This window comes from Melanerpes formicivorus, unplaced genomic scaffold, assembly GCF_026170545.1.
Source record: "Melanerpes formicivorus ecotype bairdi unplaced genomic scaffold, bMelFor1.0.p_v2 SCAF_7, whole genome shotgun sequence".
Classification (NCBI taxonomy): Eukaryota; Metazoa; Chordata; class Aves; order Piciformes; family Picidae; genus Melanerpes; species Melanerpes formicivorus.
This window is the reverse complement of record NW_027142359.1, coordinates 23,785,571-23,808,343: the sequence shown is the minus strand read 5'-3', so window position 1 is coordinate 23,808,343 and position 22,773 is coordinate 23,785,571. Positions and strand designations below refer to the sequence as shown.

Genomic DNA, 22,773 nt, shown 5'->3' with positions numbered 1-22,773 from the left:
AGCCATCCACGTGGTCAGTATCCCACAGCAGTGGTCAGTCACGTACATTTTCTGTTGGGCAGTACTGGCGGGCGTACCACTCCTGGCTGTAGAGGCAAATGATGACACCTTGGCCCAGGAAGAGGGAAGTCCACATGATCACGTTCCAGATGGGCCCTTTCCGACGGTCATTAAGGATGAAGTTGAAGAGCACTGGAAAGGGGTGAGATGAGAAGCATTGCTCAAAAAATCCTCAGGATTAAAGAATCAAAGATCAACTTATTTCATTGGATCTTTCCCTCCATTCACTCCATCTCTACAGCAACACAGCTACACAGTGAGGTCAGTGTAAGTGCAAGAAAATCAGATTATGCTTGGCAATAGACAAAATACTACAAGATGATGCTGACATTTACTTCCAATAAGTTTGCCAACAAGCTGTCCCAGCTGCATGCCTCTGGGGATCAATACTGTTTGTGTTATGCTAGTGACCAAGATATGCTGGCAGACACGGCCTTGAGTTTATTAGAGCCCTCTAACACATTCTTAACTCAAAACCCCAAACAAAATGCCAGAGCTCTAACTTCTAAGTGAGCTCTCTTTCTCAGAGCAGCAGCAAAGCAATAGCTGTCCTACACTATGACTTTAAAGAGGAAGACTTCCAGTCTGCTGACATACAGCAATTCAACAAAGGCTTAGAGGAAGCAGTTCTATTAAAATATGTACAATGTCACATGAACAACAGTGTATCATATATAGCTTGCTTCTTCTCCACCAATCCCAGGCTTGCAGACCTAGTACATGTGTATATATATATTCATCTACTGAGCTATTTAGCTGCAAAAATACATTCACAAAGTTTGGACCCACAATTTGCACTTTTAGACAAGTCCTGTCTTTTGGTGCCTATTGAATAACTGGTATCATTAGCAGAAGGGCAAACCATGCTTGTTTAAAAAAACCACCAACAAACCAAACAAACCCCACAAACTCCACAACCCATTCACATACTCTCTTCCTGGGAACTTACTTCCAAAGCACATGAACAAGCAAAAGAGAACTGGATAGAAGAAGCCGAAGCAGATGCTCAGAACATATTCATGCACAGCAGCTGACACTGTGAAGACAGACAGCATAGCTGCTGCCTTGAACTTCTTACCAAAAAACTGGAAGAGAGAAGAATGCAAACTATTATAGGCTATTCTGCTGTGGTTTTAGTTGGGTTGCTTCAATGTTGTCTGTATTTTTTTCCCCACGAGAGTTAAGAATCAGATCAGGATCTTATCAATGCTTCTAAGCATCTAAAGAGTGAGTGTCAAGAGGATGGGGCCAAACTCTTCAATGGTGCTTAGCAACAGGACAACAGGCAATGAGCACAATGGGGAAAAACTTCTTTCCTGTAAGGGTGCCAGGGCACTGGAAGGGGCTACCTGGAGGGGTTGTGGAGTGTTCTTCTCTGGAGACTTTCAATACCCCCCATGGATGTTGCGATCCTGAGCAACCTGCACTGCGCAAGCCTGCGTCAGCTGGGAGGCTGGACTAGGTGATCTCCAGAGGTCCCTTCCAACCTGTGCCTGCCCCAGCCAAGAAGCATACATGAAATTCTGAGTGCCTTACAGCACTCAGATTTTTAGGTACTTTTCTTCAGGCACATTTCTGGTCTCCTGCATAAGTATTCAGGTTGAGCACACTCATGAAATATCTATCACAGCTCATCAAGCCAGTGCAACATGACTTCAGACTGTTGAGTCAATTGTTACACTCCTGTGTCTCAGACATGTTTTCATTTGGTAAGGATTTGAAAATGAGCAGCAGATCTCTAAAAAGCACAGTGGATGCCTGCAACAGCTGAGACAACACATTTTTGTGCTCCTCAATGGACAGTGATGCTGCATCTTCACAGATGCACCGTCTTACTCAGCGGTTAAATGTTTAATCACCAAAGAGAACACAGCTGCTTGTTACTCACCCAAAGGAAGTCCCTGTAGGCATAGTAATAGAGCCAGTCATGAACTACCACGTTCCAGGTTCGGTAGTAGTTAGCATAGGAAGTGGAGTTCCACCAGTCCTGAAAGCACAGTTCAAAGAAGATACACATAATTAAGCATAAAACATCCTACAGGTCTCTTGGATATAAAGTTGAAAAGTAATACCAAGCTAATATTACGAGCTGCACCATAAAATAATGCATTCCACTGCACTTTCATGATTCTACTCTGTACATAAAAGTTCTGTTTTATCACAAACACCACTGGCTAGGATGATAATGGAATAAAACCAGTGCTAACAGAGCTATCAGGTCTGATGGCTGATTGTTCATGCACAGGGCATGCTACCCAAAAAACAATTCAGGCTGCCAGGAAGTCAGGTCTGTCGTACAGCACAGCAAACAAACTTAAGCCTTAACAGCATAAAGCAAACAAAGCTCTGTGGATGCTTCATTTGGCAGAACAGTGATTTTTCAGCTTCTTCCTCTTTCCTTTAGGAAAATGACTCTTAGAAGCTTCGTAACTCCTGCTTCTTACCTTATAGAACATCCTGTCTGCAAAGCGCATCATCTCAGCAAACGCGTTGAGCCAACAGTGAAGGAAGGCAAAGAAAACCAGGAAGAGAATCAGGACACCTAGAAACAAGGCAGAAGCAAATATTGTAGTGTTTTTATTCTCAGCTATAAGCAGGAATATGAAATACAGTCAATACAGGCATGGACAGCTTTGTGCTGCCTATATAAAAAAAGCACAAGCATTGCAGTTTCTCACCAGACCAGACCATGTCTGCCCCAGAGGAAAACAGCAAAGCTGCCAGAGCCTAGGACTCAACTTTGAAGACTGTCACATTAACACACAAGCTTTTATTTTCTACTGCTTGTCCTAAAGTTTAACACCATGACTCTGAAGCCTGTTCACAACACCTCCATGGCAGGGGGGGTTGGATAACCTTTGAGGTTCCTGACAATTCTCTGATATTTTCAAGTCATAAATACATCTCATATGAAGGGTTTCCCCTCCCTTCCACCTCTTCCATAAGGGTAACAGTCATTCATGACTCCAAGTCTTACCTGGCAGAATAGAATTGAAAATGCAGAGGACCAGCCCTCGAAGATTGAAGGTTTCTTGACTGCTGTTGCGGAACTGAGGAATGCAGAGTCTCACAAAGATGTAGTAGGCATAGAAAAGTGATCCAAGCACCTGGAACAAAAATGTAAAACCTCTGTTACAGAAATGCACTATTAACACATTGCCAATTGCCAGCTCTAGGACAGAAGCAGCAGCTACCAAGTCAAAACAATCTATTTCACACCACTGCTAATAAACTTCCCTAAGGGTCCAGGCTGAAAGTAAGCCACACAACTGCGTAACATTGACATCCAGGCGCAAAATTAACTTGTTTATCCTACTGCAGCATCTCTAAGTTTCTCCTAGATCTAGAAACTCAGAAGTTATGACACAAAAGGTTCATGCTGATGTAAGTGGGGAAGTACCCTGTGACCTAGGTACTATTTACTTCCAGGAATAATTGAAAAAATATTTGTTGCAGTTAAATCTACTAATAAAGCTTAAATTTTCTTTTATCTCAAATGAGATAATTATAGATCAAGCCACCTCAGCCCTTCTCTAGCTCATGAACTCACTTTCTGGAAGCTGAGGTCAAAATGCAAGCCACTGCTTTAAATACTCTTTACTGCTGCAAGCCAGATGTGTGCTTTGCACCCTGTTTTGTCAAAGAGCAAGCAGCCAAAGGCCTTTTCATGCCTCACCTTTTCTTCTGTCTTATTGTTTTGCTGTTTGAAACATGAATACATTGTGTGTCAGTAAAAGTTTCAATCACACAAAGCCATTACTGGAAACACATCCATGAGAAGTTATTAAGGCTCACTTTCAGGAGAGTGGAGATCAGGTCAGCCTAAAGCTCCAATAAGCCATGAAGATTTGGAGTCCAGGTCTCATCATTTCAAAACTGGTCTGAATACTTGCAGACAGGTAGCTGTGCCAGTGCACCACAATACAACAGCAGTGTAAAGAAAGCCACTAAAACATAGTATTCTTTGCTGGTGAGCCCAAACCAAGTAAACAACAATTTAATGCCAAAGGGAAAACTGTTCAGGAACAGTTTGGATGATCTCTGAGGCTGCATTCCTCAGACAGATCACTACTCACCTGTGCAAACTTGGTAGCGACATAGCCCCATCTTATCGTGGGATTCCTAGGAAAAAGAGCACATGTGATATCTTACCTAGCCAAAACCTCAGAGCAGCAGAAACCTCCTTTCACTTACTGATTTTGCTGATCTATACTGTGATAAAAACCCGGGGTTTGAATTCCAGAATTCTTAATCTCCTGCTATCTAAGAGATGACTTCTGAAATTGCTGAGTTCTCATTTTCAGAAGGACAATGATGGCAATTCCATAAATGGAGATGTATCTGGAGGGCAGCATTATGCAATTAGGTAGGAGGTGGTGATCTGCCCAGTAGTCACATAAAGGACTGCTGACTTGACACTGTCAAAATGCAACCCAGCAAAGCACAGAAAAGTCTGGAAGTTCCCAGTTTTAAAGGCTTCCGCCTGCCTCCTCAAACTCAAGAGCCAGGGCTGCTTGTTAGCACCATGTAAACCAACAGTGCAGGAACTGTGTATTGCTGGCCATTCAGTACTAAGTTCTTAATTTGTTACACTTCAAATGCACTTCCCAAACTAATAAAACCAGCACTGTAAAGCTAAATAAATACTGGTGTTAGAGCAAGTTTTCATGATCAAGTCCTGCCCTTGGCAGATTTCTGCCTTAACCACATCTTTATGGAAACTGCAACTCAAACTGAATGGATTGCATCCAGAGATGCTTAACCTAGTTCAGTTTTTAGGCTACTTGAGTGTTGATTTGGTGTTGCTCACGTTACCTGGGATAGCTGTCTCTGTAGATGAGGGTGGGAGCAAAGAGGAAGTACAGGTACTGAGAAATTCTGGGAATAGGTACTGTGCCTGGAAAAGGGGGAAATAAAAAAATAGGACACACTGCAATCTTTTTGCTTACTGACAGTTCAGTTACATACAACTCTTCTAACCTCAGAAAACCTCAGTCTGGAACTAAAGGCATGGGATTTGCAGAGAATAAAGCTAAACCTATCGGATAGGATCACCACATCGTGCAGCACGGCTAACAAGTGAAGTTGACTAACAGGTCACGTCTGGCTGAAAGAGCTTCTGTGAGAGCTATCGTCTCAACTAGAGCACTGAACTGGGGGCATACAGGCAGACTCTACACACTTTTTGCTCATAAAAGTGGAAATAAGGAGTCCTGCTGAAGCAAGACTTACGACACAGAGATGACTTAGACCTGAACAACAGCCTAGGTTATTGACTGTTACCACATGAAAAGGTTTAGGCTGAAACTATGATGCTGAGGATCAGCCTAAATCCTTATCATCTGCCCATCCAAAGCCTCCTACTCAAATCCTACCTCTCCAATTCTTGAGGGCAGTTCAAAGTAAGGGAGGGAAAACAAGAACTGGTTACCCACTGCTGTTAAAAAACAAACACAGGGCAAGTTACTCACTGGATTTGTCCTTTACAGAGGACAGGACTCTGGGGACATTCTCTCGGATGAATGAATGAGCCTTCATAACTAGACGAACCTGTAAGGCCAAGAGAATAGCAGTTTAATACACTCAATTTCCCAGCTTACCAGTAAAATTGGATCAAGCATTTTAAGACACCACCTTTCAACACCTCGGTTTCTCTCCAGTTTACCTCTTTGAAAATGGAAGGGCTGCTGCTTCCTCTACCCACAAGCCTGTATTTAAAACACTGCAAGGTGACACATGCAGTAATCATGGCTCAGGAGAGTCAAAACAGATCTCGTTACACTCACAAGACCACAGCATACACAAGGGCACTGAATAACACCAGCAAGTCACTAACCAATTAACATGAAAGTTAAAACAGAAGGAAACCCCCCCAGCCTATCCATTTCAATGGATCTGTATGTTACAGTCTTGAAATTGACTCTTTGAAGTTAGGTGTGTTCTAGCAGGTTTGAATAAGGTAGTGCCCCACATAAGTAGTCCACAGCTGTCAGCAGGTTTTTTGGTTTATACAGCATGTGGCTCAGTTGGTAGTGCATAAGACCCTGAATGGGAAGGTTGTGAGTTCAAGCCTGCAGTGGGCAGTAGTGTCCTCCCTACTCTAGTCATGAGGTCTGTGGTGACAGGTTGGACTCTATGACCTTTGAGGTCTCTTCCAACCTTACTGATACTGAATGAGCAAAGGACCAAAAGGACATCTAGTCCACAGTTAATTCTTTAAGCCCACACTCATCTCTGACCATCCTTGTTTAAACCTGATGGTCTGACCAGTCCTTCACCCTCTTGCCCTCTCCTGGTCCTTTTCCCCAAAGAAAATTCCCCTTTGAATAAAGTTCTAACTAGAAGACAAAGACAGCTGCTTCTTGGAAACAGAAACAGGAACCACTTGTTGACTATGTATTTGTCTTCCCTCTCTTTTTTTTTAAACAGGAACATTACAACTTCCTTGTGAATTACAGCACAACAGGTTCTTAAAATGTGGTTTATGCATTTAGCATTTGCAAGATAACTAGAAATAAATAGAATTTCAGCCTTGATATAGGTAAAAATCTATGCAATTTGCAGGTCAAAATGAAGGTTGGTATCGGATTTTTCCTCATTAGACTCACTGCTTCTAAATCTGTCTTGAAGTCAAAGACAAACTCCATTGACAGTCCTGGCTTAATTTAGCAGCATTTGACTCCTTAGGGAAACCAAGGTTTAATCTATCCAACAACACTGGGTAGGGACCTACCTGTTCCAGTATTACAATAAACCGGGAAGCTGGGGGCAAGGCGTATGATATAGCAACATAGGTTGGTCCAAATCCAAGCCCAACTGTTTGGAAGAGTGTGAACAACATCCCATAGAAGAAAGAGTGGATCACACGATGGGAGGAACTGCCATAGCCTTGGGCCCACCAGACGAAAAGGTTGTATGGAACGATAACGGTGGCACAGAACATGCACAGCCAAGTACAGAAGACAACTGGGAACTTTCCAAAAACAAAGACCAAGAGATCAAATCCTAGGACCAGCCTAGAGGGTGCAAGGAAAGAGACAATAGTCAGTGTGTTGTTTCATTACAAGTACTTCTACTTCACTAAGCAACCTGAAAAAGCATAGCTTCCAGATCATAACTGTCTGACAGTACACAGAGAAGCAACTGTGGCAATTTTCATCTCAGAAGCAGAGGGCTGTGTGTAGAAGGTTTAGGTGACTACCCACAAGCACACTAGGAAATAAGAAATGAAGGACTTGTGCCATCAATGCTGTCAAGCACAGCTTACCTTCAAATCCCACAGAGCTTAAGCACATCTTTAAGATCAGCATGTGCTTTAAAGCGTATGTTCAAGCTCATCCCTGCTAAGAACAAGCACATGACTAAACGATACACTGTTGAACCAGGGTCCAAAAGACTGTGGAACTCTCCCAGGACATCATCACTATTATGTTAAGAATTAGTTCTTCCCAGGAGTTTAATATCTAAAGAGGTTTTTTCCCTCACCTCTATAGGCGTGAGGTATTTTAACATCCAGCACTTAAACTTAGTTTAATTCTGCTTTGTGAAATCAGTAGGCATTCCACATGGATTCAGTTTAGAGGTCAACCAAAAGGCTTAGGCTCATTAGATGGTCAGTCCAAAGATGTCCAAGTAGCGTGCATTAGGTACTCACAACTATAGTCAAGCTTAAAACACAAGGACATAAAGAATGTTCAACCTTACTGGCTATCAAAGTCACAAGAGCTTGCTCCTATGTGTAAGCAGCTCTTCTAAATCAAGGTCAGAAGAGAAGGTAGTATAGAGCACATCAACACAATTGATTTGTTCTCATATGGAGACACAGCTGCAAACTGGATCTGAACTATCAAATCCAGCCATGATTTTATTTTGTTTAATTAATTAAGCAGAGAATGTAGCCCTATTGAAAGCTCTCCTCCCAACATTCATACATGATTAGTTTAGAAACAGATAAACAATATTCAACAGTACACCAGTCTGCTCTTACACCTAGTCAGGAGGCACCATGATTATCATCAAGATACAGCTCCAGTTTTGTACACTGAAGATCAGATAATCAGCAAGATAAACACGTAATCCTACTTGTGTACATGAAGTGGAGCTTGCCAAAAAGATGCTATTTAAAGCAACAAGCAAGTGTTAGGAAAGCAGTCTTTCACAACCTTGTTCAGAACTGGCTACCTGCAAAGCACAATCTTAAAGAGAGGCTGTGTCAGTATCCCTGAGATTTTTCTTTTTTCCAGGAAAAACAAAAAGTTCTATTTTTACTTAAGCACAAGTACAGCATGCCAGAACTGGCAGTTTTGAAGAGAGCTGCCCAAGTATTTTAAAGTTTTTCTAGAGTCCTCCTCCAAGTAATATGAGTGGCTGAAAACTACCATTTGATTAAAGATTTTCAACTGAAATAGATAGACCACATGCAGTGATGACCTCCCTCCTTTTGTCAGTCTTGTGATGAACTAAGGCTGAACTGTGCTGTCCATCATCCCCACAGAATACACCAACCTGCAGGATCTTCCTAGTATCTAGCTATCCAATCTGAAATGGCCATATCCCCTTTGAAAGGAATTCCAGCACATATTTTAAGTATGTCAAATTGAAACCTCCCCTTCCAGGCTCAGGGGAGGCCTCACCAGTTTCTACAACCACCTGAAAGGAGGTTGTAGGAAGGTGGGTGACAGTCTCTTCCCCCAAGTTACAAGCCATAGGACAAGAGAAAATGGCCTCAAGTTGTGTCAGGGGAGGTTCAGGTTGGATATCAGGAAAAAAAAGTTCACAGAAAGGGCTGTCAAGCCCTGTAACAAGTTGCACAGGGAAGTGGTGGAAACCCCATGCTGGAGGGATTTAAAGCCATGTAGATGTTGTGCTGAGGGACAGTTTAGTGGTGACTTTGCAGTGCTGGGTTAACAGTTGGACTTGATCTTATAGGTCTCTTCCAACCAAAATGATTCTATTATTCTACAATTCTATGAAGGATTCCCCCTTTCCCTCTGCACCCTTCTGAAGCTTCATGTACATCTGGTGCTACAGAAGCAAGCATTTTCCAACCCTGGCCCATGACTTTCCAAAGCATTCTTACCTTCCTTCATCAATGAAGTCTACTAGAAGTGTGCTGAGGATGAAGACGATGAGAAGAGCAATGAACATGTGGTAGATTGTCCTGATGTGACTCACTTCAAACAGCTCACTGAGAGAGAGATGCAAATGCTATCAGGCCATTTGTACATCACAGCAAAACTCCAGTATGTCAGCTCTCAAAGTGTTTCACTGTAAGGTGACATCATTGCCATCCCAATTCAAAAGACTGAAGTTAACATACAATTTGGCTGTCAGTCTGCACAAACACCTCCTTGGTTTATCCTTACAGAAAGAATGATTAGCCATTATCTCAGTGGTTCTGGGAAGATTGTAATTAAGGTTTACCACTTATGGAAGCCTGCAAGCTGTAGTAAAGATGTTTTAGGAAAAAACAGAGGAGCTTAAACAGATCAGCCCACAGGGGTCTGAACATACATGGGGGGTGGTGGGAAGAGTACCTCAGAAGCAAAGGCTAGCAAGTTTGATATCAATAGCCTTTTCAGTCAATTTAACAGAAAATGCAATGTTACTCACTCCAATAAGGACCTTCTGGCAGTAAAGATCTTCCCATGTTCTGGAGGGGCCCTCAAGGTCCTGCAAACAGAGGAGAACATTTGAGACGGGAAAGGAAGTAAACCTTCCAAGAAACCAAGGAAACCTGTCACAAGGTTATAGGAACAATTTAAAACTAACTTACTTGGCTTTGTACAGCTCCTTCTCTGAGCTGGAAGCTGGGAAGAGGGAGGCTGAAGATGAGGAATCCAAGAGTGCCGATTTTGCCACCAAACTGTTCACAAACTCCGTGAAGTGGCTGTCCACCTCCTTCATGAAAACTGGCTTCAACTGCTGACAGAGTGAAAACAGAGCAGAAAGTTGTTTAACTCTCTGGATACATTTTCATAAAAGATTTATGTAATTTCTAATATTTACATTCCTTTCTATCTCAGAGCAGGACATTCCTGTACTATTTGCCAACAGCTGGAGCCAACTTTGAGTAATGTGCAACACAGAGGACCAAAACAAACACACTGATCTTCATTTATATGTAAGTCTGCAGCAATGGGTACTTTGGTTACTTCATGGTGCCAAGAAACTTGAGCTAAACTTCATACTTTTCTATTTTTTTAAACCAGAATTACATCCTTAGCATACAAAACAAGTATAAACAAGATTTACTTTTTAGCCCATCTAGTGTCATTGGAAGCAGTATGGACCTTTTTGTACTTGTAGCTAAGCAATCCCCATCGATGTTACAGTATCACAGTACCACAGTATCACTAAGGTTGGAAGAGACCTCGAGGATCATCGAGTCCAACCCATCACCACAGACCTCATGACTAGACCATGGCACCAAGTGCCACATCCAATCCCCTCTTGAATGCCTCCAGGGATGGTGACTCCACCACCTCCCTGGGCAGCACATTCCAATGACTAACAACTCGCTTGGTGAAGAACGTTCTCCTCACCTCGAGTCTAAACCTCCCCTGGTGCAGCTTGAGACTGTGTCCCCTTGTTCCGGCGCTGGTTGCCTGGGCGAAGAGACCAACCCCTTCCTGGCTACAAACACCTTTCAGGTAGTTGTAGAGGGCAAAAAGGTCACCCCTGAGCCTCCTCCTCTCCAGGCCAAACAATCTCAGCTCCCTCAGCCTCTCCTCACAGGGCTTGTGCTCAAGGCCTCTCACCAGCCTCGTTGCCCCTCTCTGGACACGTTCAAGTGTTTCGATGTCCTTCTCATGCATTAAAGCAGTCAGTGAGAAGACTGCAGGAAGGACAACCAAATTTACCCTTCAACTGCTACCAGGTTTTGGATGAAACTTTTGATGTTTCACAGAAATTACAGAATGCGCAGAAAAATTATCAGTAGAGCAACAAAACACACGGCTAAGGATTAAGACTAAGCAGTGAGAGAGACAAAAGTGGTAGCAGCAAGACTGAAGTTCAAGAATTCAGGGGATCAAATAGCCCTGTTGAATCACCCCCACACTCTTTTCTTCAGACAGCTTTATACAGGTTATCCTCTTTGTTACAGGCAGTTGGGACAAAGTTGTACCATTTTCAGCCTAGTTGTATGGGCTACCCTAGACTCTAAGGTTGCTTGCTTTACCTGAAAAATCATCACATTACTTAACACTCTCAATAATAAATAAGTTATCCAGACAAGGACTATAATTCATCTTCAAAAGACAGATTGTAAAATGCCAAGATGTTCTCCCTTTTGTCTGTCTGAAGACTAGCATATGTAATCCTTTCCTGCACTTGCCATCTGCTGGATCTGCTATTTAGTCTCAAAACAAACTTCCAAAGACCTCATCTCTCCCACCTGAGGCAGAGTTTTTAAAACTAGATGCATTTAGAAGACTCTTCACAATAAAATGTTTAAAGTTATTCTGTTCTGTAGAGAGTGATATGCTGAACAGTTTTTGATTATGGTGCAAATTCTCTTACTCTTTATATAAAGAGAGGATCTTGTGATTTGCACAGTGTAAGGTGTTATTGACTAGAAAAAAGCAGGCAAAATTAATTCTCTCAAGCAAAGCAAAAGGCAACTGTTTCAGTGGGAACTTAGGGAATCTAAACATCCTAAGACCTCTGGCACTTCACAAGACTTCTGAGAATTTAGTTCCTTAGTTTCAGGTCCCGACACCAAATGGTTTTCCCAATGCCTGAGCCTAGTGATGAGGCATGGCTGAAAATTATCTCCTGAGCTCCTGAACCACAAGGCTTTGAGCAGCACTGGTTTTGAGAAAAAGGAACAGGCATAAGTTTTAACAAGAAAAATCCAGGAAAACAGGAGCTCATAGTTCTAAGCTGCAACAGTGACAGATTTGTCTCTTACATAGACCTCTTTCCATGGCTGTGTTTTAAGGAATCTGTTTCCACTGATGGACACTTGTCATATGGCCTTCATTTTCCAAGCACACTTCAATTGGCTTTATACAGTAGATCCCCAAAGAAACTAAGCTAAGCTTGCAAGCTAACAAAATGTTAACAGATTATGTTTTCTTACAAAAACACTATTGTTTGATGTGACAACAGCCAAGTAAGCAAGTATAACACTCTGGCAGGGAATATAGGACAATGTGAAGTGAGCCCACAAGAGCAGAAGACCCTGAAATCAAAACACATCAGAACTCTACAATCCTTGTGTTTCACAGTGGTCAGATCCAGAGAGATCTCTTTAAACAGAAGCTGCATTAGAAGATGATTAATATTTAATATAATAAAAACATTTCTCCCCTATTTGGCAGCTGCCAGTATAGAATAAACAAGCTTCACCCCTACTTAAGAAAACAGAAAGTCTTACAATCTGGCTGCTCTTAGATATTGCTTAGAAATTTGCAGAGCAGAGGGTTGTTTCTGCAAGAAACATGGACTTGTTCCTTTAAAAACAGGAGAAGAAAAGCCCAAACCAGTGAGTACTTTGGAACTACAACTCCTAAAAGACAACACTCATGCTCTCTGGCACAGCCTGCTTTTACAAGCATGCATCCACATACCCCTAACCAAGAAAATCATATAGAAATTCCTGCTCCTCTTGGAAGGCTCAAATTTCCATGGCAAACAAAGCACTATTCATTCCTACCCAAACCCTGTCTTCCCCCCCCAGTCCCTCCCCATTTTTCAGCCTATTCTCTCAGGAAGACTTTAACAGAAATTATCTCCTTAAACTACCTCTTTCCCTTGTTTAGCACTCTGCTGATACTGCCTCCACCTAACAGAACCCTCCAGGGTTGACAGCCATACATGTATGCATTTGGATTGGGAGAGCAGAGCATGAGTTCTCACTAAATAAAACTAGATCACAGACTCTACAGTAACCAATTCCAGACAACACAACTGCACAACATACTGTGCTCTATTATTAATCATTACTGCCATTCAAGGGCAATCTACTGGAGCAATTGCCAGAGTAACTGGTAGTGCTCACTAAGGCAAGGGCATCCCACCCACACACCAAAGAAATGAAGTTTAAAAGAACATCTCCCACTAGTCTTCACTATAACAGGGCATGGATGCAGAGACAGCCTCCTTGCAGCTTTTCCCAATACAGAACAGTTAACCAAGAGTTTGCTAAAGTATGCTTGAAGTCTCAGGCAAGGCACAGGACAGATCCTTCCAGCTGTCATTAAATTTTAAACAAAAGAATCAGATCATTACAAAATCAGAAGTGGGGGGGGGAAGTGTCAGCTAGACAATGACCAATAATTGATGAGAAGTCTGAGAAATATGGGGGATGTAATCCTGTGTCTTACTTTACAGAGAGAAGTTCCTCAGTGCTTCACTCCATCTAACAGATGTAGTCATTTCAGTTACAGAAACAGGACAACATCCAGCCCTGACCAAGTGACAGAAAACATCATTCTCAGTGCAGTTTAGGATGAACAAAGACCTAGATTTTCTGACTGGACTGCAGGTGCATGAACAACACCTAGCACCTATACAATTCCTATTTAAACCAGTGGGAGTTGTCCATGATCAGCCCTTTCCCGAAGTCAAGCATCTGTCTACACCTCAGATACCTATCACCTAAAAGGTAACCTGCAATCCAAGTCTTTATTCACTGGTCACACAACAAAAAGGACCAGGCAATCCAGGAATTTTGCAGCAGATGGAGTGTTTTTACTCAGCCACATAGTTATTGTTGTAGCTTTGAAGTATGTTAAAGAAATGTGCAAAACCTCAAGAGTTTAAAAACCTGAACTCCCCATGTTTTGGGAGCAACTTCAGCAATTTAAGTGCCACTGCTGGTTTTCTACAATTCTCTTGGTAGGCAATTCTCTTGCTATAAGTGTCTCAAAGTTGGTGGCCAGAAAATAACTTAGAAACGAGACATTCCTGAAGAAAGAAATCCAAGATCAAGCTGTCCCCTTGCAACCAGCTAGTGTTCCCTGGAACTTAAAAAGCTACATGTGCTTAACAGTCAAAGCTTTCTACTGCAAGCATCTGTTGCCAACACAGTGACTGGCAGTAATTTTGTCTGAGAAAAGATACAAGGCTTGCTCTGTCATGTCCTCTGTAAGAATCATTCAGACCATGTACAAAATACAAATCAGAGCTCACTATTTTTTTCTATGTACTGAATTTTAGGAGTTTCAGCACAACAAGCAGTACATCCTTTGCAGAAGACATTTAAATATGCTTTAGTTACGTCTTTTAACTTACACACCGCTTACAGAAGTGAAAAACCCACCAACTTTTAACTAGGAAAACATCTCCATGGTGCATGGTATTTTCTCTATTATTGAAAGTAGCCACTCCCTTAATATTCATGAAGGGGTGACACACTTAGATTACTTCATCTTTACCATTGAATTCTCTGCAATAAAATGAAGCAAGAGTGCAGGACGATTTGCCCTGGAGAACACGAGTGCTACAGAACAATGGTTAACAAGGAGGGTGCAACTCCCTGTTAGCCAACTTTGCTTAATTTGAGCATAAATCACCTTAACATAAGCTAAGACAATGGCAGCCCACACAGATGAAAATGACAGAAGAAATACCCAGTGCTATTTTCTTTGAGGATATTGCTCACTGGCAAGAAGAATGGGACCAAGGCTCAGGATGATGTCATCTCCACTGCCAGGGCAAGAGAAGCTGGGGGATACTGACTATTTACTACCCTTTATTCAAAGGTTAGCAGGACACAGAGCATTTCAAAGACTAAATATGCAAGCAGGCTGGCTCATAATCACACTGCCAAAAGCTAGTAGTGAGGGAAGTTTATTTAAAGGCCTCAAAGTTCACTCTTATCTTTGGACTTCAACCTATGGGGGTGAAGGAAGGCAGAACTGCATTTAATAATGTCACTGCTCTTATGTGAAGTCAGAAGAGGAGAGAAAGAAGGCTGCATAAAAGTCACTGCACTCAAGCTATGTCTGAAGAGGGCTATTTGTGTTCTAGGATTCTCCAAGGACACTCAGGGTCAATTATCCCACTCCTCCCCACAAGCAAGCATTAGAGCATATTTACCTCAGCTTCTGCTATTAGCTGCATTTTCCTTGTTATCACATGGTCGACATCAACCCAGCCTAAGGAAGGAAAGCAAAAAAATTAACAGTTGCAATTTCAGTGATGCAAGTTGCATGTCTGACAACAGAGAAAGTAGCTCAGTTACTGATTTTTTACTAGTGCTTCTGACTTATTATAAGGTCCCAGGAAATTCAAACCTAAGCTACAGGAAATTCATAAGCTATGACCAAGTATTTTGGACAGCCATTCAGAACTATCAGGCAGTAAACAGCTGACAACATGCTAGATTTTCAAAAGCTTTATTTTGCATCAGCAACTCTGCAAGTCTTCCCAAGGTCCCTAAACATATTCAGCCTTGAAGCAGCAATCAGAACAACTCTCAGAAGGTCATAACCAAGTACGCTGATCTTTTATCAGAGCTTTATCTCGGGCAGAGTGAACCAAACATAAGATTAGGTTGCCTGGCGGTCTGCACATTGCCAGTAGACAAGGCAGTCAGGTCACCATTATCTGCCAAATAAAGTAAGCAGCTCTGAAGACAAGCTAAAATGCAAGGTGGAAAGTTATTCAGGTGTTCAAACCTGACTACTCCCACTCCTGTCATCCCTTAGGAGGAGTACTAGACATCAGTCCCACGGTGTTCCTCCGTATATGTCATTGCTGAGCAAACAAGTCAGGTCTAACCATGCCATGAACATCTTCTGACTTTGTTGCTAATACCATTGGCTCATATGTAAAGCCTTAAATAGCACTTTTCTTTTGCATACAGAACTACATACACCTGAGATGCCTCTATCACATCAAGCAGAAAAATACACAAATAGGTAATTTCCAACTAGTTGAGTTTTAAGACAAGGTTTGTCAGCAGGTTGTAGAGCGCTAGCAAACAAGCTGGTGCTTCACTTCAACAGGAAGGACAGCACAGAAGATGACATTATATAGAAAGCCATGCATATGAAGGAAAGGCAAGATATAAGTGGCAATATCCACCCCCGCCAAAATACCAGTAAGGGTGAAAAGACAGCAACAAACCTTGCCTTGTGCATGTCCTTTGGTAATTACAGCTACCACTGCACCTTACACAGTAACACAATGGCTGGCATCACAACTGTCATGTTCAGTATCTAGCACACAAACACTTTTAGACAGAGTGGATACTGAATCAATTCTCTAGCAACATTGCCACCGAAGTATGAGCTAACAGATTTGCAGTAGAGGTGGTGTGCTGCTGTGTGACAAGACGACAGATTTCACAGTAGTATCACAGTTCATAGTGCAGCCTCCTGTTGTCCTCTCAAAAAGTGTGGAGCCTATGCATACAAAATGCACCATGTGTGGTTTTTAACAGAAGCAAGTGCTTCAGTGATGTGTGCTAGTCTGAAGGTGCTCTTACAAGCAACCAGCTGAGAGAAGTTTAAATAGACCTGCTTCAGATATGACTCCCATACTGGACTTAACTGGAGATAAATGAAACAAGAAACTATCTCCAATGAAACTATGCTCCCACTTACACAGGAAGATCCTTTTCTGTCAATAAAAACTGCTGCACAAGCCATAGACCTACAAACAGACCAGTAACACCAGCCCACTGCTTAGCAGCCTTAACACCATGAATTTTTGGCTGCATGCAAAGACCCATTTCTACAAAAACAGAATTCCTGGTTGCTAAGCACCTCACCTCCAAGATGGGAAAAAAACCCAAACAACCCACCTCAGCATTTAAGCTCATCTTGCTGTTACACTTGATAAACAGCAGCAGTTTAGAAAATAACTCTAGAGAAAGTGTAAGATTACTAGCAGAGTCCCTCACCCCACTCAGTCCATGTGGCTTGATGGTCACAGATGGATTCTCCTGCCCTCTCCCTAAGTTAATTTAAAAATCATAATCTAGTTGTTCCACAGGCAGAACTGTGACACCTTCACCTCAATGGCTCATCACTCTGCAACTGTGTTCACAGCTCTGCATTACCACCACACTGAGAACCATCTTGTGCTTATCTGCTGGCAAGCAGACCAGAGCTGCTGAGCTCTGCTCAGCACAGCTAACCTTTTCCTACAAAAAGGTAAGGATTTGTCTCTCTTATCCAGCTGCCAGTCTTCAAGATTCTTAAGTTTACACAAAGCCATCCAACACAGCCAAAGAGGACAGGACACACGAGACTTAAGGGATTGCACTCTTTCTTTTGTAAGCCAAGCTAAAAATAAATAGCTACTGCTTTGACCATGTATTTCCTGGCAGATCTTGTATTTGAAGCCACAGTTAAACAACTACCCAAGAGCAGCTCACTGTGGAAATACCCCCCACACACACACACCTTTTTTATTTACAAGGCCTTAAAGATGGCTATAGCTTTACAGAAACCTAATGTACAGCTTTAATGGTTGGACAGGAAGCAAGACCAGTCTCTGACCTGCTGATGTAATTGCTAAGTTGTGCACAGTGCTCCCCCTATCACTTTATTCACTCACACCAGCATGTGTGCACAGACTACACTAGAAATTCTTAAAAAAGGCTTAAAAAAATAAATTAGGATCTCCCTGTCTTCAGTGTATGTTTCATACAACAAAGTAAGAAGACCTGTAAGCTTGTTTCTGCCTTTCTTGTAGAAGAAAACCCATCCCAAACCAATTCATTCTGCAGAGTTGCATCGTCCCATAAATTCAAGCAGCAGCAGAAGGCAGATACTAGAGAACAAATAACTCATCTTCCTGAATCATTCCTCTCCTGTTGTGCAAGCTGCTGCTCATGTTCTGTGAGGTCATTCAAGAAGAAAATCATCACATGATTTGGAGTCTAAAAGGAATTGAGCACTGCTGAGAAGTCCAAATCTTTCTCTTCTGACACTGAAAACTACTGGATCCCTCTGTAGCGCCTTGGCACTGCAACATCAATACAAAAATGCACAAAACAAGCAAGCACATTTTAGCATGTAAAAGATGGGACATGTCTTAAGAAGATGAAGTATAAGAAGCAGGAAGGTTATTGGAGGGAAGTCCTTAAATAAGGAATGGCTTCCTTATTTAAAGCTGTAAGGAAGAAAATCTTTGAAGACTTGGATGAAGTTGTAGCAAAAGTCACAGAAGGCTGATGCAGGGTTTGCTTTGAAAGAGCTTTGCTCATGGGGAGAAGCTGTAACATAAAATCTTAGAATTGTTTTGGCTGGAAAAGACCATCAAGATCAAGTCCAACAATTACCTAACTCTACCAATCCTGGTGCTAAACCATGTCCCTCAGCACCACATCAAGTCTTTTAAATACCTCCAGGGATGGTGATTCAAGCACCTCCCTGGGAAGCCTGTTTCAGTGTTCGAGAACTGTTTCAGCAAAGGACCTTCTTCTAATATCCAATCTAAACCTCCTCTGGTGCAACTTCAAACCATCTCCTCTCTTCCTATCACTTGTTACTAAGTAGAAGAGACCAACACACATCTCACTATAACCTCCTTTTGGGGGAGTTGTAGGATTGAGTCTCCCTTCAGCCTCTTCTTCTTCAGCGATGGAGAAAGACAACTTAATGGGAATTATCTTCCCTTCCCATCAGCAAATACATTGACAAGATCTTTAGTTGAGCACTTATCTTGTGCTTGTAGAAACTGATTGTTACAGGGTGTGACATGTGTGCACAACCTAAATCTCAAGCAGGTTCACAATTCAGAAATAAAACACGAGCAATTTAAATGTTAAGCTTTGTTTCCAAAGGAAACCAGGCTACTAAAAGATCACCTGAACATTGAGAAAGCTTTTTATTGTTAAAAAAACTTAAGCAACCTAGGCATTACAAAAGATGTACCAGCTACCTTGAAGGATCCCATTGTTCCTTCTACAGCCTGCTCTTGTACACATTAGTCACCTCTAATGTCACTGATCTGGAAAAAGCATCCCATTCATGTGATCTGTTAGTGTTGCAGCCTGGGATCCAACAAAAACAGCTTCCACTTAAGACATAGCCCACAATCCATTAAGCAAGTTCTCCAAAATTAACTGTGTCAAAAGGTATTCATTTATTTAACTGCTATACTCCACAATTACCACCAAGGGCACAAGTGGGAATAAGTCATTTGAGTGAAGTTGTGGCTTGCGTGCAGCGTTACCGTTCCAGCCTGCAGCAACTTCACCAGCCACAGAAGCTGCCTGCAGCCCAGCAGTCCAAGCCGTTGCCACTCAAACTGTTATGGCAATGTAGCAATCAGCTTATTATTGAGCAGTAAGGACAACCCTGGGAGACTCTTGCTATCAGAATCCCTGCATAGCATTCAAGACAAAAATGCTTCTTTGCAGAAAAGCTAGGAAAAGCACACCACCAGTTTGTCACTTCTTGTTGAGGAAACAACCACACCACTCACAGCTCAGAAACATTTTCCCCTAAGGATGTCAGTAGAGATTCATGATCTTCATGGGAATCCACAGACACAAACTGTACCAAATCTTCTGTAAGAGTTTAAAAATACTGTCTTCATTATTTCTTCATCAGTCAGCTTACCACTCAAGAGGTTAAAGCAACATAGGCAGAAGGATTTCATTATGGTCAGATGTTTGGATTCAAAGAAAACCTGATGTTATCTGACGAAAAAGCCATATTAAAGTCAGCCTAGCACCAGGCTACTGTAAAGAGGGCAAGACTTCCATGTCTGGTATAATACAAGATACATTAATAATTTGATGCTAGTAAGCCATATTCTTGTGGCAATTCATTTGTCCGCTCAGCACATAGAGGAAATTTATGACTAGACTGCTGCCAGAGTTCAGCTGATCTGCTTAAAGAATGCATAGACCACAGCTAACTTCACGCAGCTGGGCAATAAGTTCAGTTTAAAAAGTAATTTCTGCAGGGATGTGGCACCCAAAGAGCCTCTTCCCTAGCAGTAGGAAATACCAGCATTCTTTATGTCATTCTACCATGTCTACAAGCTCTTCACAAACTGCTGCTCAGCCTTTACCTGACCCACAGGTTGCATGAGAGAGCTTACAATTACCAGAGTCCAGCCTTAGACAAGACAGCTCTGTTCGATCCACCTCCCGGCAACACATCCAAGACACTCCATTCATGCAGCCTAATGTCAGAGGCACTAATCTGTAAGAAACAGCCTGCTGATACAATGAACACTTACTGCTGTGAGTCAGACAGCAAACAAAGCTTTCCAAATTGCTCCCTGTTTTGGAGTTCCCTCCTCCACCCATCAGTAGGCGCACACAATTCATGCAGCACCATGAACTTCTGCACTGAGAATGATCAAGAGTAACCTCTTCACTGGAAGATAACAAGCCCTTTCGAAGATCAGCATTACCAAACAGGCTTAACTCATGCCAAACACAGATATGCCACACAGCTTGTTTGCAGGCCAGTCTCCAAAGACACTTCTAATCCTTTTCTAGTTTCTGAGGAAGCAACAGCAGATTCCAAACCCATTGGTTTACTGGTTTGATTGGAAATCTTAGCATTTTAGAGGCACTCAGATCCATGCTTTAAAGCTATGTCCTTTCTAACCTTTTAAGATCTGCCCTTGCAGTTTGTATTATGCTCATTCCAGGTGTTTTCCTGCAGCTGGTGCTGGCCAGTATTACTCTCATTAAGCAGAACAGTTTTGTGTATCTTTATGTAGCTCCAGCTGAAAACATGTAATACTAATCTCATTAAGGAAGACCAGGTTTTGACAGGAGATTTTTGCTGCCTAGATCACCTGGTAACTATGTCAGGACCAAATGAGTTGTTTAATTACGATACTGGAGCTGCTTTAAGGTGGAGAAGTGATATATGAGGCTGAAGTTCAGCCACTCTGTCAAACTGAAATTGCAGACTGAATGATTACAAGACACAAAAACATCAAGGGACAGGAGAATTCTTTTGGCTATGGATATCCCCACACTGCTATAAATTTGGGAATACTCAAGTACAAAGTATTAGGTCTTAGAACTCACTAAGCAATGAAGCAATTTTCTGCAGAACTGATGATGCAAGGAAAAAAAAAGCCTAAACTACACGAAGAGTCAAACTTCATGTAGCTCTGAAGAAAACATATGGATTAAAATTACTCCTCTAGGCCATTTCATATCAGTCAATACATCTGAGCTTTAATGAAAGAAAAGATTAATGGCCTAGAAGTTTCTGTGGAAAGTTCACACACTTCTGGAGACAAGTCAATTGGCCCATGACACATTAACTCTTAAGTTAAAAAGCAGATTGTGTTTGCTAATCCGGGAGGATCAAAGGTGGAAAATCACATTAGCAATTTAGTTTTGCTACAGAAATAATTGCCCCAAAGACTCTATGATATTTACTTGCATACAAGACATGCCTTGACCTGGCTAGAATCTTAGTAGAGAAGCAGTAAACATGCATCTTGTCTAAAATTCTACACAGCACCCAGTGTTAAGATGCTGCAGTATAAAAAGGATGTTGCCAGACAGCAGATCATTAGCCTCATGCTGTCTTTGTACCATCAGGATTAATGCCTTAGAAACAGCTATTCAGAAGCAAATAGCCAGGACAAAAGAAGGAGAAAAGAAGTCTGTGGCTACTCCTTTTGAGAAATTCTTCCACCTCAGCTGAGCTGTCACAGAAAGTCCTACCTTCTTACACAAGCATGCTGGACTACATGAAGAGGCCACTATCTGGAACACATCAACACTTCAGCTTTGGAAGGCTTTGACCTTTGCACCCCAAAGATGCTGATCTAACCCTGCTGTAAAGAGACATTCCTGACCAGAGGGATTCATCTTCCTCCTGGGCCTGTAGCATGGTTAGGTATCAGATGCATACCTCCTACCTCCCAGCTGGTAACACTGAAGCCTTTGTGACACTTCTGCTGGCTGAACTGACAGCAGCTCCGGAAAGTAAGAGGCACCTGTTCTTAGCTAACCAGGATTCCTCCCTGCTGTCCTTCCTTCAGTTTGCACTGCATTAAAAAATGGTACATTGTTCTCAGCCAACCCACTAGACACACATACACTTTCAAGAGATCAGTGAATCTGCCCCAGAATGTTTACTTGCTATGCACCCACAGTACCTCACCTGCAGTGACATCATGTCACATCTGAGGGATTAAAAAGGAAGGCTTTTAGAGGCAGGCACACCCACCTACCAAGTGCCAATTATTACTGCTGTATTTATTTTTTACCCACAAGCTTGAAAGAACTCCAATTCATGTGTAACAGTTAAGGTGTTTCCATAGATAGAAAGACAGGTGTCTACTTCTAAACCCATCACAACTGCTTTCCAGTAGCCATCAACACCATATCATCTTAAAAAAACAGTATTAAGGAACAGTCTCATTTGATTCAATTAAAGTAATGGTACCACCAGCAGTTTAAAATCCCTTTTCTCTACTCATCATGAGGCTGCTGACCCCCTGTCTGGCAACATTCTCTTTACACTGTAGCATCTTGATGCTGAGTGTGTAAGATGTGGGATGGCTTTCTCCCCAAGATATGTTTTGCAAAAATCTCACTTGTCTTAAGTTTGCTCCAACTCATTTAAGTTGAAAGTACAACAAAATAGTGACAACATTCAGAAGCATTCTAGTAAGAATTGTGTCCTTGAGTCACTATCACCAGGGGTTTGGAACATTGTGATAAACTAGTTTAGCTTTTTGCTTATTCTATCTTCTGAGGAGAAAGAAAACAAGCTGCAATTCCACAGTTAACCTCCTGGCCACTGGGCTGGAATG

At 42.0% G+C, this 22,773-nt stretch overlaps 1 protein-coding gene across 3 annotated transcripts in view; it reads right to left on the bottom strand.

The window, feature by feature from the left end:
• SOAT1 (sterol O-acyltransferase 1) overlaps positions 1-22,773 on the bottom strand; it is a 31,483-nt gene that overhangs the window by 4,469 nt on the left and 4,241 nt on the right. For all 3 annotated transcript variants that reach the window (XM_068141422.1, XM_068141424.1, XM_068141423.1), the window contains exons 3-15: positions 15,109-15,167; positions 9,836-9,984; positions 9,673-9,732; positions 9,140-9,247; positions 6,794-7,076; positions 5,532-5,610; positions 4,876-4,957; positions 4,137-4,182; positions 3,038-3,167; positions 2,505-2,602; positions 1,949-2,047; positions 1,010-1,145; positions 47-192 (exon numbers count right to left, since the gene is read on the bottom strand). In XM_068141422.1, the coding sequence (XP_067997523.1) occupies positions 47-192; positions 1,010-1,145; positions 1,949-2,047; positions 2,505-2,602; positions 3,038-3,167; positions 4,137-4,182; positions 4,876-4,957; positions 5,532-5,610; positions 6,794-7,076; positions 9,140-9,247; positions 9,673-9,732; positions 9,836-9,984; positions 15,109-15,167 (1,475 nt within the window). The remainder of the gene's footprint in view (positions 1-46; positions 193-1,009; positions 1,146-1,948; positions 2,048-2,504; positions 2,603-3,037; positions 3,168-4,136; positions 4,183-4,875; positions 4,958-5,531; positions 5,611-6,793; positions 7,077-9,139; positions 9,248-9,672; positions 9,733-9,835; positions 9,985-15,108; positions 15,168-22,773) is intronic.